Source organism: Triturus cristatus, chromosome 11 (genome assembly GCF_964204655.1).
Source record: "Triturus cristatus chromosome 11, aTriCri1.1, whole genome shotgun sequence".
Classification (NCBI taxonomy): domain Eukaryota; kingdom Metazoa; phylum Chordata; class Amphibia; order Caudata; family Salamandridae; genus Triturus; species Triturus cristatus.
This window is the reverse complement of record NC_140594.1, coordinates 1,172,103,238-1,172,119,282: the sequence shown is the minus strand read 5'-3', so window position 1 is coordinate 1,172,119,282 and position 16,045 is coordinate 1,172,103,238. Positions and strand designations below refer to the sequence as shown.

The 16,045-nt window shown below is 45.2% G+C and overlaps 1 protein-coding gene across 2 annotated transcripts in view; it reads left to right on the top strand.

The window, feature by feature from the left end:
• Positions 1-15,816, top strand: part of IL1RAP (interleukin 1 receptor accessory protein) — a 388,648-nt gene extending 372,832 nt beyond the window's left edge. For both annotated transcript variants that reach the window (XM_085635879.1, XM_085635881.1), the window contains exon 11: positions 14,637-15,816. In XM_085635879.1, coding sequence (XP_085492005.1) covers positions 14,637-15,367 — 731 coding nt within the window. In that variant the 3' untranslated portion in view covers positions 15,368-15,816. The remainder of the gene's footprint in view (positions 1-14,636) is intronic.
• Positions 15,817-16,045: the final 229 nt, after the last annotated feature.

Sequence of the window (16,045 nt, the reverse complement as noted above, 5' to 3'; positions counted from 1 at the left end):
AAGTGCGCCTGAGGAGCTCTTAGTCTCCACAATCGTGAAGTGCGCCTGAGGAGCTCTTAGTCTCCACAATCATGAAGTGCGCCTGAGGAGGTCTTCATCTCCACAATTTATTTATTTATTTATTTATTTATGAGATTTTTTGTGCGCAACTAATACCCTAAGGTGTCTAGGCGCAGCGAGATACTCCAGATTACAGCACAGATCAGACCGCATTCTCATTGATTAAAAAGCCAGGTCTTTAATAATTTGCGAAAGTTAATAAGAGTGGATGCAGTTTTAATGTGCAAAGGAAGTAAATTCCAAAGCACAGGCGTTGCTACCAGAAATCTCCTGTCACCCCAGATGGCCGTTCTTGTGCGGGGGACAGTCAGAAGATGGCTAGCTGCTGATCTTAGATTTTTTTTAGGGATATACATCTGAAAAGCCTCTTTTAAAAACTTAGGTCCTATTTGATGAATGGCCTTATAGGCTATACAAAGGGCCTTAAATTTAATCCTGCTCTCAACCCTTAGCCAATGAAGATGGCGTATGGCTGCAGAAGTGGAATGTCGCCTAGGGATGTTAAGCAGGATCCGTGCTGCCATGTTTTGGACGGACTGAAGCTTGTTTAAGATGTATTTGTGTGTGCCAAGGAAGAGAGCGTTTCCATAATCTAATTTTGAAAAAGCTAGTGTGGTAACTAGCGTTTTTCCTGCAGAGACTGGTAAGTACGGCAAGAGTTTTTTTATTTTCTTCAATACAAAGAAGGTAGCCGAAACGACCTTGTTAACATGACGTCCAAAAGATAACTTGTTATCAAAAATCACTCCCAGATTTCTGACCTTGGTTGCTGGTATTGGAGGCGGGCCCATCTGACTAGGCCACCATATGTGAGACCATTCTGGATGGATTGTGCCAAAGGTCATAACCTCAGTTTTCTCCGCATTAAGTTTCAGGCAGTTACTGTGCATCCATGATTGTACACCCAGTAAACCCTCCTGAAACCCAGCTGCTACCACAGGGCCATTCTTGTATACCGCCAGCACGAGCTGGGTATCGTCAGCGTAGGTAGTTAAGCGCATCCCATATGATTTAATGACCCTCGCCAAGTCCGAAACATAAATGTTAAAAAGTGTGGGACTTAGCGAGGATCCTTGAGGGACCCCACAAGGTAATTCATTAGTGGGTGAATAGTAATTGCCCAGCTTTACTGCCTGTCTGCGGTTAGATAGAAAAGAGGCTATAAGATCTTTGGCCAAATGATTGATCCCAAAGGTTGCAACACGGTCGACCAAGATGGTATGGTCGACCGTGTCAAAAGCCGCCGATAGGTCCAATAAAATAAGAACTGCAGCTCCTCCTAAGTCCATAATCTCTCTGATTTCGTCTGAGGCTTTTATTAGTGCTGTCTCAGTTCCGTGTTCCCTCCGGAACCCGAACTGAGTGTCATCTAAGAGTTTATGATGTTCAATAAACTCTGAGAGCTGTTTATTCATAATGGCCTCTATGATTTTAGACGTAAAAGGGAGGCAAGCAATAGGCCTGTAGTTGGACGAAATAGTGGGGTCCAAGGAGGGTTTTTTAATTAAAGGTTTGACAATGGCCTTCTTCCAACTCTCTGGGTAGGCACCGGATTTAAATATGGTGTTACATATTTCAGTTAGCGGTTGTGTGATAACATTCTGTAATTTATTCATTATTGTAGGAGGGCAAGGGTCAAGTGGAGAACCTGATTTGATCTTACAGATAAGCGAACTGATCTGATCTTCAGTAGCTGGCTGAAATTGATAAAAAAAGGAGTTGCTGGGTATTGGATGAGTGATGGATGTAACATCAGTTTTTCCTAACTGTTCCTTGGAAAAAGTAGAATAAATATCCGTTATCTTGGCTTTAAAAAATGTGGCTAATGAGTCACATAATTCCTGCGAGTTGTCTATTATAGGTCCCTTTGGACTAGAGAGAGAGTTCACGGCTTGAAAAAGCATCCTAGATGAATTATGTGCTTGTTCAATTTGGCCAGTATAAAAAAGATTTTTTTGCGTGTTAATGGCTTTTTTATAAATAGCTAGAGCGCTCTTATACTCTTGCTTGGCAGAGGGACTGTAATTTTTTCTCCAGCGTCTTTCAATCATGAAGTGTGCCTGAGGAGCTCTTCGTCTCCACAATCATGAAGTTCGCATGAGGAGCTCTTCGTCTCCACAATCATGAAGTGTGCCTGAGGAGGTCTTCGTCTCCACAATCATGAAGTGCGCCTGAGGAGGTCTTCATCTCCACAATCATGAAGTGTGCCTGAGGAGCTCTTCGTCTCCACAATCATGAAGTTCGCCTGAGGAGGTCTTTGTCTCCACAATCATGAAGTGTGCCTGAGGAGGTCTTCGTCTCCACAATCATGAAGTGCACCTGAGGAGGTCTTCGACTCCACAATCATGAAGTGCGCCTGAGTAGGTCTTCATCTCCACAATCATGAAGTGTGCCTGAGGAGCTCTTCGTCTCCACAATCATGAAGTTCGCCTGAGAAGGTCTTTGTCTCCACAATCATGAAGTGTGCCTGAGGAGGTCTTCGTCTCCACAATCATGAAGTGCGCCTGAGGAGGTCTATGCCTCCACGATCATGAAGTTCGCCTGAGGAGCTCTTCGTCTCCACAATCATGAAGTGCGCCTGAGGAGCTCTTTGTCTCCACAATCATGAAGTGTGCATGGGGTGGTCTTTGTCTTCACAATCATGAAATGTGCCTGAGGAGGTCTTCGTCTCCACAATCCTGAAGTGCGCCTATGGAGGTCTTAGACTCCACAATCAGGAAGTGCACCTGTCGTGGTTCTCACCACAGTGATCAGGAAGTGCGCCCATTTCTGCATTTTGTCCTGCTCTGACTTCCTGTCACGTGGTGTGCCCGACCTGCCATGTCTTACCACGTGACACCAGAGCAGGTCAGAATCTTAAAAGGACCTGCCCGTCCTCTGGGATCCTGCAACTACCTGTGTTTTTACCAAAGATCTGAGACGGTGGCACCCACAGATGCCTCACGCCTGCCTGGACTGACAAAGGCTGGCCCTGCGAACAACGCGTCTCCTCCAAGAAGAGGGAGCGAATAAAGACGCTAGTTGATACCTTGCGACAACTTTAATAAGATCACAGAGACCTGCAATTGGTGAGACATTAAAGATGGCGGCACCAATCTGAGCGCTGCTTATGCTGAGCAGGGGTGATCTGCACCGAGCCTTGATTCTGTGCTGCGTAGACACACTCATCCTAGTCTGAACCTGCCTACGCTTTCTAAAGGAGGGACTCCCGGGTAAAGGGAAGGCGTCGACGCTATCCCAAGGCGCAGTAGACCCAGTGACGTTTCCTTTAGTTGTGAGTGTTAGTATTATCTGTATATTATTCCATTGTAAGTGTGTGTAAAGTAAAGCTCAGGGTGGGCCAACCAGTTATTGAGCTGCTGGGTGATTGAGTCCTGAATTTCCCGCCCCCTCTCCCCCCCCACACTACAACCCCTATGAGAATCCTGTGACTGCTCGCCATCGCTACCACTGAGTCAAGTGCAGAACGGGTTGTACTTGGCCAAGACTGTCGAAGCAAAGTAGGACAGACACGGGACCCCAGAGGCACGTGATCCCAGCTCCCGTGGCTGAGGCCAGCAGCCCTCGCTTTGCCAGTGTCTTCCACACCCAAAGGGGGTCCGACACCTATAGTGGACACTGGAAATACTTAATGTAGGCTTTGGGTCGGCCCATTGCTTATCATTGGCTAACTGTCCTGTCAATCTCATTTGTTTTAGAGGTGTACACAATGTGTGCAATTATGTGAAATTTCGGTAACTTTAGACAAAATGCAAATGTGTCATTTAAAGTTACATTTCAGCGCAAAAACCGCCCTTGCATTAATTTTTGATTAAAGGACTCTTTTTGTGCTGAAAAATAGCACGGAGTCCAATTGTTGTGAACAACCACTAGCTTCATGCGTGTTCCTACGACACTCCAGCATCATAAACTTATCGCAGACTGTGGCGTATTTACACAACGTGGCATAATTCCTGGAGTTTTGAATGACAAGCGTAATATCAAAAGTCCTGCATTGCCCAAATGACACGGTTATGAATTAAATTTCGCCTAGCCCAGGTTACTTGCTTCTCATTCAGTGGCTTTTCTTCTATTTTATCATTGCCCTGAAGAATAGCTACTTCATCATCCATTTTACTGGATTACTTGTATATTTTCTCAGCTTCATAATAGGGAACTATGTTTTTAATTTTCTTTCAGAGCTGCCTGCATGTGTGTTTCTTGTTCTGTCCCCCATGTGTTTCACCCGTCACACCCCTGTGGTTTCCATATTGCTCCTTGCCCCCCCCCCCCAGCTCACCTGTGAAAGCACAGCAGCAGGTACATTTTTCCTGGGGTTTGACTCAAGACTAGACCTTAACAGGTTGTTTTGATTTGTTTATCTCCTACGTTCCAGATGTTGCATGAAAGTCTCAGCCTTGGCACACTTGGGAGGCATTATTGGTGCTGGACGAGGGTGGACAGCTACTGTACTCACTCAGATGGTGTTTGAAGCAGAAGGTGTATTTATTGTGATTGGAAAATAAATGTCTTCTTCTGGAGACCCATAAATCTACTCCATGGTACACTGCAGAGCACCAAATGGCTACAGCATTTGTTTAAGTTCTGAGGGTTGTTGAAAGTAAATTAGGTCTTGACAAGCCTGTTCCTTTAAATTCTGACACTTCATCACAGCCTCTGGAAGCCATTTTGTTCTTCTAAGTACCTGCAGCCAGCCTTCTGTGTTATGTTTAAGGATCAGTCATGTGCAGCAGACTTTTTCAGTTTTGTTCAAAATTTGTTGCATGAATAGAATTTGGGAAATAAACAATGCTCTTTATGAATATTGAAAATATTGAATCCAGTACATACTTTTTCAACAATCCTTTACAAACAAGTATAGGCAAAGCCAGTAGGTTGACACTCGCATTACAAAGATGAGACATTTTGGCTTGGGCAATGCTTGTCATCCATGACATGTAATGCTGCTTGCACTATTTATGGCAACATATTGTATTCTATACATATTCCTATATGCTTAGGTTCCTCTTCCTTCAGTCATTGGCATCTTTAATCAGGAACCCTTAGCTCAAGATATTGTCACTCCCATCTTGGATAATTCCAAAAGGGTATTATTTTAGTGTCTCCTGCTTTACACTGGCTGCGTCCTTCAGCCTACATGGGAATTCACGAAGAACTAGTGTACACCTGAAAAATACACAGCGCCATCACACATTCAAATCTACATCTCATCCATTGCATAAGCAAAGGAATGCCTTTTTAGTTCTTGCATAAAGGCAGCTTTAGATAACTGGGAATAGCTCAATGCGGGTCACGAAAAAACTGGTGAAGGAAACGATGACAGTCTTATTCTCCTGAAAGGGTGCTCATCTAGAAACATGAACTAGGAATTCATATAGGATAAAAAGTTGTCAAAGCAAGAAACTCCATTTCACCTGAAGGATTATTTCAGCATCTTCCTTACAGAAGCCATTCTTTTGTGTTTTGTGTCGTCTTATAATGACGTCCATTTCAATGTTGACAGCGATTCCTTGGCAGAACTTTCAGATTGCATTAAGCAACTAGAGCGAACACGATTCACTCTAGTGTTACCTTATCCAAGCTTACACTCCGACTTTCCCCTTTTCTTTCTAGACACAAGTACCATTCCACCTTATTCGCCTTCCTCTTCGGATGTCGCTCACATCATTTAATCTGACCCTAATTCAAGATTACACCCTGTGCCTCCGCTGCTCCTCACAACGCCCCCTTTGGTCCTCAACTCACTTTTTCCCACTAGAAAAATGTATAATGTAAGTTAAAATCCAGTCTGTTCTTCAGCACTTCAAATGAAGTCTGGCTGTAACCAGTTAAAAAACACATGGCAATGTACTACTTCAAATTCTCTCCGGTACAGATTCCTCCCGGAGGGATTTGTCCAATCACACTTAGCTGCTGGTGGGGGTCTTTTTACCATTGGCTTCTCGGATCCATGAAGTGTTCACCCAATGTCCTCATTCCTCTGTGTACCCAAAGTACCTGGGGCTGTCAGTGAGCCTCCCCAGGGTATCCCAGAACCTGGGGGCCATCAGATCCTTAAGAGGCATACTCATCCACAATAAGGCACATGGTCGGTATTAAGGGCCAACAGAGCGGGGTTCTCTGAACCTTAATATTCTGGAGTAATCGTTAAACAATGCTTGCCAATGATCGTATGGACGTGTGTTTGTCGAGAAGGGAAAGTGTAATGGAGCAATAATCTCCATCAATGCAGCAATGCATCAAATTGTTGATGACTTTAGAAAAGTCAGAGTTTTGTATGAGTTGGAGTTTTATTATTCAATGTCTTAAGTTTTAGTCAATTTATTCAATAAGAATTAGTCTTTCAAGCACCTAATATTAGAAATTAACTTAATTCAATAACTGATATTTCAATATAAGGAAAAATAGAATATTAGTCAAGATAAAAGAAAATATTATAATAATACAGCAAGTGTGTTCCACAAAGCAAGCTTCTTAATCTAAATATATTGTGAAAGGTAAAAATGAGGTGCCAGTTCAGATACTCAATAAAGAGTTCTAATGAGAGAATCTGTGCAGTAGCATAAAGCCATTGCATAATAATCTTGAAAATATTCTCAGATATAAATCAGCAGAAATAAAAAAAAAATAGGCTAAGCAATCTCTTATAAAGAGAGGTGTTAGAAACTCAAAGTTGAGTTTTCAGTCAGAGAGATGGGGAAGGAATGAGTCTGCTGCTCTTGGAGCACACACTGATACAAACACACAACATTCCAAATGACAACAAGTGTCTTATTATCTCCTATATTATCCAACAGGAGTGTGGTAAACTCCTGGGACCAGGTAAACTTTCCATCTTCTCACACTGGTACAATAGTCTTTAGATGTTAGTCCTTTAAAAATTACATTGTTTACATTCAGCGGTTCGGACTGTTCTTCTCATGAATCATCCTTCCTGTTCCTCCTCTCCTCCTGGTGAGAACCTCACTATCAGTTGCCTAATACAAAACAAATGTCTATTCACTAACTGACAGAAGGCTTCTGGAAAGTTACATCTGCAGCAAAAATAAAACATCTAATGGAAAATAACGATTCAAAGTGAAAAACAGGCTTTTGACTGTTAATGTATTATTTTCAGTTAACATGGCATCAACAGTTCGGCCAACTTAAATCAGCACTTATTTACTTCACTTGTAGCTCTATAACATTTAAGTAGGATTACCTACAGCCAACGTTTCATGTTTAATAGATGTGCTATTCAAACGTAGGCTTTTGCACACTCTTAATAAAAGCGTCTTTGTTTGCAAATAGGATTCGCTCTTTCAGGCCAAGAGGCAGCACTACCTATGCCAATATTTAGTGGATCTCTCGGCTGTCTTTAGCGTACAGAACAAGCCCTCTCTGTCATCTCGCCACCAGCAGGTAGCTCTTGAGGTCATTTCTCTTTTATTTTTTTTTTTTTTAATCCTAGGAATCAAAATCCAAATTACCCCCAACACTCTTCTTCATCTCAAACAGTGGTGTGTGGTGCTTTTGGTTGCTCTCTTTTTCCTCTATTTTCAAATTGTCCTCAAGTTTCTTTAAGCCACTCTTGCATCTCCACATTCAACACATGAGCTGACAGACATTGCCCTGCCCCAGTAAAGATCTAGGTTTGACCGGCATCTCCAATCAAGAAGTGTCCTTTGGCCATTCATGATTGGACGAAACTCCACCAAGTGAATCTCGCTGCCACCAAGACTGGAATTGTGTTTTCAGGAGGGCAGTTGACTTTGTCTGCCTTGTCCCTTGGATTAACCATCTCCTGAACAGCTGCACCACATTTTGTTCTTCTGTTTATGAACCTGGGGTGGCCATCTTGGGATGGGGTGGAGTCACCTGGTTGCATGGGGCTTCCATGACTTGAAAGTGACTGAGACCAAAGGTCAACCAGCAGGAGCGTGATGTTGTCCATTGTCTGAGTACGGTTAATATATATTGACTGATCTACCTATAGTGATGGAATCAACGGTTCATACCTTTGTTGTGATCACTAGACACAGTATGCAACTGTTGGGTCTCGTGGCTAATCTGGACTCGAAATTCAATCTTTTAGGTATATCCATCGCACTGGTGTTCACGACCTGATAATAGAACTGGACCGTAACATGAGTATCATTATAGAGACCATCTGTCATTTTCCATTTATGGGTTATTGATGATTATTGATTATTAGTTTCAAATAAAACAGTGAAAGAAGCGGAGGGGAGGGTTGTAGTCATTCTTGCAGTTAAGTGTAGAGATCTTCTAGGGCCACTAAACAGAAATAATAAGAGTGTATCTTTTAATAAAGGGACAACTTGGCAGGAAATGGCATCACCAAATGTGCGCTTCCTTTGCAGTGTATGGACGTAGATGGCACAGTTGAGTGCAATGGAGGCTCGTTGATTAACTCTCTGCTGATGTCTCCATGTGGCCTTAGAACGGCCCTTGTTGCATTGGCTGAGATGATGGGTTCCCTCCAATGACTGCAGCTCTTCCACCGTCTCCTTCATTCTGGCCAGAAGTATTGCTACAATCATCAGTACCCACACACACAGTGCCACCGGCACAGTGTTCTGTCCCCTCTGACAGACCCGCTCACTGCCTGCCCAACCTCCACCCACTCGTTGTAAAGTCTTGTCTTCCAGTAGAATGTTAATGACCTCCTGGAATTCCAGACTCTGACTCCCTGGTTTCCATTCTTGTTAAGGTGGGAATTCTACTTGTCCTTTAGAACTCTGGTGCCTGTTCTTAAGGTGTCACAGGTTTGTGGCTGAATAAAGTACCTTCTCACCACTGGCGGTAAGAGTTGGTGGCAGCTACTCCCCGCTGGGCGCCGAGCACGAACATTTTGTCAATATAATTTGCTTTCAGAGGCTAATAATTGTTTTAAAATGCACATTGTGCAGTGACACTGAGTCAAAGCTCGCTTTTTTAAATAATCGAAACTGTTGATTGTGTATATGTTGTTTTAGAATCACCCTGTAACAAGAGCACATACTTGCACTCACCAGTGACAATCTTCGTTAGCCGTGGACTGTTTCCGCGTATTTTAGAGGCAACCGGCATCCTAGCCAATCGCGGTTGTCGAGGGCGGGACAGGGGCGGCACCTGACGGAGTGTCGAGCGGTTAGCGCTCTAGACCTCCGCTTCCTGGAGAGTATTTAGGCTGCGAGGAGGCAGACGTTCCACGCGGTAAGAGTTGGTGGCAGCTACTCCCCGCTGGGCGCCGAGCACGAACATTTTGTCAATATAATTTGCTTTCAGAGGCTAATAATTGTTTTAAAATGCACATTGTGCAGTGACACTGAGTCAAAGCTCGCTTTTTTAAATAATCGAAACTGTTGATTGTGTATATGTTGTTTTAGAATCACCCTGTAACAAGAGCACATACTTGCACTCACCAGTGACAATCTTCGTTAGCCGTGGACTGTTTCCGCGTATTTTAGAGGCAACCGGCATCCTAGCCAATCGCGGTTGTCGAGGGCGGGACAGGGGCGGCACCTGACGGAGTGTCGAGCGGTTAGCGCTCTAGACCTCCGCTTCCTGGAGAGTATTTAGGCTGCGAGGAGGCAGACGTTCCACGCGGTAAGAGTTGGTGGCAGCTACTCCCCGCTGGGCGCCGAGCACGAACATTTTGTCAATATAATTTGCTTTCAGAGGCTAATAATTGTTTTAAAATGCACATTGTGCAGTGACACTGAGTCAAAGCTCGCTTTTTTAAATAATCGAAACTGTTGATTGTGTATATGTTGTTTTAGAATCACCCTGTAACAAGAGCACATACTTGCACTCACCAGTGACAATCTTCGTTAGCCGTGGACTGTTTCCGCGTATTTTAGAGGCAACCGGCATCCTAGCCAATCGCGGTTGTCGAGGGCGGGACAGGGGCGGCACCTGACGGAGTGTCGAGCGGTTAGCGCTCTAGACCTCCGCTTCCTGGAGAGTATTTAGGCTGCGAGGAGGCAGACGTTCCACGCGGTAAGAGTTGGTGGCAGCTACTCCCCGCTGGGCGCCGAGCACGAACATTTTGTCAATATAATTTGCTTTCAGAGGCTAATAATTGTTTTAAAATGCACATTGTGCAGTGACACTGAGTCAAAGCTCGCTTTTTTAAATAATCGAAACTGTTGATTGTGTATATGTTGTTTTAGAATCACCCTGTAACAAGAGCACATACTTGCACTCACCAGTGACAATCTTCGTTAGCCGTGGACTGTTTCCGCGTATTTCAGAGGCAACCGGCATCCTAGCCAATCGCGGTTGTCGAGGGCGGGACAGGGGCGGCACCTGACGGAGTGTCGAGCGGTTAGCGCTCTAGACCTCCGCTTCCTGGAGAGTATATAGCCACTCGGAGGCCCCCAGCGCGCAGCGATGGCGCGCAGGGTAGGCGCCTTTGACTGCGCCAAAGACGAGCCTAAGACCAGCCCGTCTGTGCCCGTCCGGGCCAGGTCGGGTCACGGGGCAGGAAACGCTAGTCCGGGTAAGATCACTGTGGATCAGTTAAGGTCCATGCGCCCAAGGAGCAATAGTAAATGCTCAGTCTTAAAGCCTTCCCTAACGGGTATACAAGTATGCCCTCACTGTACATTTGCTCTTACAACCGTTCAGCCTCACCCAGAGGTATCACACAAACCTAAGCTATCTACTCAAACCTCTGTTTTAAATTCTCGCACATTCACATTTTATACTGTGAATTGTAGATCACTGCCTCAACATAAAGCTGATATCTACCACCTCCTAGCTGAAGAAAAACCTTGTGCGCTTTTTCTAACAGAGACCTGGTTGCATGATGGTGCAGGCCCCGATGTAGCCGCTGCCCTTCCCTCTAACTATGCCATTGTTAGAGTAGACAGGGATAAACAAATAGGAGGGGGCATCGCTGTGATCTTTAACAGGGATTTTAATTGTGACTTTGAAAAAGTAAATATCCCTGGATGTGAAGCAGCTTTCTTTAAAATTTCATTAAATCCAAATTTTATGTTTTCGGGATTTCTAATTTATCGTCCTCCGGGAAACAGCAGTGGTTGGGCTGCAAACTTGGCTAATTTCATTTCGCCTTACTTTCTGAATGCCCAAAACTTGACCATACTGGGGGATTTAAATCTTCATTTGGATGATACATCTAATAGCATAGCGGTCAACCTGTTAGAGGATTTTAATACTTTGCATATGTCTCTACGAAATGAGGGACCCACTCATAAAGCTGGGCATCTGTTAGACCCCATTATTTCCAGTGTACAGGAGTTGAAATGGTTGAGAACAGACCCTATTTGTTGGTCGGACCATTTTTTAACGCTTTTTAGTATTACTCTTGAACATTTTAATTCGTCAGGCACTGCTTGCCCTCCAATGTTTATGAGAAACTGGAAAAAGCTAGATCTAACTGACTTACAGAACGCGTTACAGGCATCCCTTCCTGTTCTGGGTGCTGATATGGAAAGGAATGCGCTGGAAGCCCACACCTGGCTTGAGAGAGCAGTTGACATCTGTCTGCCCGTTACCAGGTGTAGAGGGAATGTCCATCGTCCCCCGGTCCCCTGGTATACGGAAGCACTGAAACTAGAAAAAACCAAGTGTAAGGGACTTGAGAGGAAATGGCGCAAACAGTATGATCCTCTTAAAAAAGAAGCATATCGGAAGGCCAGAAACCTCTACCACACGGCCTGTGCTAGAGCTAAAGCAGCCTATGTAACAGAGACCATTAATACTGCTGCCAATAAAGCACGGACCCTTTTTAACACAGTTAAAGAATTAGCCGGAGCTAACTCTATGGCAGTTGCCCGTCCCCTGACCCCTCAAAAATGTCAAGACCTTGCCACATATTTTGCGGAAAAGATCGAGACTATTCTTGCCAACATTAATGTTCCGGTGAGGGATGACAGGAAAGTTCCTCTTTTAGAAAGTCTACCAGGAAACCGACTTGTCTCCTGGCCAGCCATCTCCCTGGACATCTTGAAATCTTTAGCCACCTCCATCAAGTCGGGCTCTCCATGTGACCCTCTTCCAATTAATATTCTGAGTCAACTGGACGACAGGGCTTTGGGGATTATTGCCGAGACACTAAACGCCTCCATTCATCTGGCAACCGTCCCATCGTCCTGGAAGCACGCCATGGTCAGCCCTCTGCTGAAAAAGCCGTCGGCTGATCCAGAGGTACTGGCCAACTATCGCCCGATTTCCCTGCTGCCAGCATTCTCAAAAATACTGGAGAAGCACATCCATGGTGTACTTTCAACTTACACAGAGAATAACAACCTACTCCATTTTTCCCAATCGGGTTTCAGGGCAGGCCACTCCACCGAATCTGCCCTCCTGGGAGTCACGGAGAAGATCAGGGGACTCTTGGACGACGGGCAAACGGTTGCTCTTGTTTTGCTTGATTTAAGCGCAGCCTTCGACACCATCTCACACAACAGACTGCTTGTCAGGCTGAGTGAGGATGGTGTCGGAGGGGCAGCGCTGGACTGGATTAGATCTTACTTGAGCAACAGGACGTTTCAGATCTCGTCCTCACAGGCCCAGTCGGACATTTTTCTGTCACCCCATGGTGTGCCTCAGGGCTCAATTTTGAGCCCGTTATTTTTCAATCTGTATCTCCGCCCCCTCGCCGATTTGGCAGAACGGGTAGGTCTAGAACTTATGACCTATGCGGACGATTCGCAGATTATTTTTTCCCTTACCAATTCAGAATCTTCATCCCCCTCTGTGCTGAAACTAGGCCTCCAGGAAATCTTCAGCTGGATGTCCACGAACCAGCTAAAGTTAAATGGGGAGAAGACAGAGATTCTTCTCCTGGGGAAAAATAAAGATCTGTGGCAGGACACCCACTGGCCAACATCTTTGGGCGCCTTCCCCACCCCGGCTACCCAAGCTAGGAATTTGGGGGTGTGCATTGATGATTCATTATCAATGAAACAGCAGGCCAACAAAGTCGCTGGTGTCTGCTTCACGATCCTTAAATGGCTGAGGAAGATTATCTGGATGCTGCCTGAGGATACCCAGAAGACCGTAGTCAATGCACTAATTACATCTAGGCTTGACTACGGTAACATCTTATACCTGGGTTCCAATCTAGCCGTGATCAGGAGATTGCAGCTGGTCCAGAACTCCGCAGCCAGGTTGCTGTGCAAGATTCCTAGGACAGCAAGGATCTCGAAGCATCTGAGGAACCTGCATTGGTTGAGGGTAGAGAACCGAGTTCGGTTCAAAGCCCTGACATACATGTTTAAGATCAGGGCAGGAACTGCACCAAAATACCTGCAAAAATTGGTTAGGCCTCATGTTCCTGCACGCAATCTCCGTTCTTTAAATGGAGCAACTTTCGTGGTTCCCAGATTCAAACTGGCCCGAATGGGGGGGAAATCTTTCTCCCATCTGGGACCAGTTCTTTGGAATTCCCTCCCCTTAGCCTTACGGAAGGAGGAGAATTTTGCCAGTTTTAAGAAAAACGTTAAAACTTGGCTTTTTAATAAATAATTGTGGCCCTTGAAAGTTACTGCCTCTATGTTTTGCCCTCTTAGCCCTGGCGCCGGGAAACCCTTTGTGGGTATCTGTGCGCATTACAAATGCAAAAAATAAATAAATAAATAAATAAATAAATAAGAAGAGCCTCCGTTCATTTATTTACCACACCACTCCATATCTTACCCTGCTCGCACACTTCTTTTTCTGCTTGCTTTGCCCTCCCCTGCTCAAATGCGAGACTATGCACAAACATGTATGATTGCCTATTATCTTGATGTCATGTCTTCAGGAGTTACTTCTCTGCAAAGAATGATGCTGTAGACCATTCTAACCTGTTTACATGTGACGCGGTGACGTGGTCAAGTCTGATCACAAATGGGAGAAGGTTTGCAATTGGTGATTGATAAATGGTGAATACCCCAAACCTCCTCCCCTGAGTGATCAATGCCACGCCTTGATTAGAAGATGGCTGAGACCTCTCTGGTTAGCGTACACATTTTCAAGCATGGTAAATATTTCCAGACCAATGCGTGTATCAATAGCATGTTTCATCATCGTTATGTGCCTCGCAGTAATATTTGAATATTCTTTGATTTTATTTCTTTGCAAACAGAGACCCTTATTCAAGGAATTTGCATTGAGTTGACATGTAGGGAAATGGATTGATTTCCCATTGGACAGGAGGTGAAAGGCTGGTAGGAGAGTGAGTTACATGTCAGGCGAGCCGGACATGCTACTGACATGTCTCTACCACTAGTAGCCTTTCAAATGCTCATTCATGCCCACAAATTGATCTATTTGTTAAAGACTTGTTCTCCTGGAGGAAATGCTGCCCTCTCAAATCCTTGTGCTTCCTTAAGTCTGTGAAGTGGACGGTGTTGCTTACTCAGCAGAATACAGTATACACATCTTACTTCAAGGAGTCTATGCTAATATTCCATTAATATTGCTTCTTTTCATCAAAATAAGTCCTTTATCTATCTAGATCAATAATTTAAAACACCCTTTATTTCCTTTCCAGATACAGTTGAAGACATTATCTCTTTCCTCAAACGAAAAATGTATCAATCTAGTTCACTAATTTAGTCCACCTTCTATTTCCTCTCCAGATACAGTCGAAGATGTCTTTGCGTTCATTCAGAAAAGCCGGAGGATGATCGTGGTCCTGAGTCCCGATTACTTGACTGAGAAGAGCTTCAGCATGCTGGAGCTCAAGCTGGGCGTGGTCTGCCAAGACGCCATCTGCACCAAGATGGTCATCGTGGAGTACAAGCCCGTCCACTGCACGCACCCCGGCATCGTTCATCTGAAGAGCTCCACTCCCGTCATCAGGTGGGAAGGAGACCAGTCCAAGCGGCCCAGCTCCAGGTTCTGGAAGGCTCTGCACTTGGCGCTGCCCTTGAGGAGCCTGACCGCAAAGCCCAACTGGAACGAGAGCTGCTCCTCCCAGTCGGATGTCAGCCTGGACCAGATCCAGAAGAGGAAGCGGAGGTTAAAAGGTCAACGCAAGCCACCTCCGACATCAAGGTCCCGCAGCAGGGCGGAGAGGGCCACATCTCGCACTCAAGCAGCCAAGGCCAGGAACGGGCAGAAGGGGACCAAGGCATGCCAGTGCTGCGTTACGTACTGTGAGGATGACCATAGACTCAGGGGCCGCAGCAGCATGGCCAAGAAGCCCAAATGGGAAACCCATCTCTGTAAGCCGGTGGCCAATGGCACGAGAACGCACTGGATTCAGACTGTCAACTCCCAGGTGCCCGTGCGGCCTCATATTTCAGCCCTGGCCATGCAGCAATACACAGACTTATCGAATAACAACAATGACTTCTATGTGCTGTAGTCCATCCTCAGGGCCGCTGGGGAGGTGCTCTTTCAACCACAAAGGGACCCAGTTCACACAACTGATGGTTGTGCGACTGGACCTTCAAGGGCATACTGTGGTTATTACCTTGAACTCTGACCCTGGAGACACTTGGCTCATACAAGAGGTGGCAGGGCCAACTGCTAAGGGTTTAACCTACACAGTGGAGTGTACAGGTCCTGTTCCAGTGCTGGGAGGTCATTTTGTACACCTTAATTATCGATTCCAGGAATGAAGTGAATGTCACTTGTGCTTTGGTTGTATCACAATGTGTTTTCTGTGAAGCACGCCATGTTTCCTCTGATCTGTGCAGCTGGTGTCCGTGGGATCCCAATGGGACAGAGTACAGCCACGTCTTTCATAACAGTGGTATTGAGATGGAGTTGGAGCAGTTGTTTTTTTAATAAAATGACATCACTAAATTTGCACATCAGAGAGCCTGTATGTTTCCTCACAGATATGCTGGGAGCTTCGGCAGGGTTGAATTTGTAGAAGTAGCATGTGAAGAGCTCCATAGAGGTTCTCAGGAGCTCGCCTTGACACTGATGAAAACCAGGGTTGACAAATGTCCAGGCTGCCTAGTCTTTATCCGATTCCCACCTCATGCCTCTTTCTTCCACCACCCTACAGTTTGTCACTTTTGTCTCATGAATACCA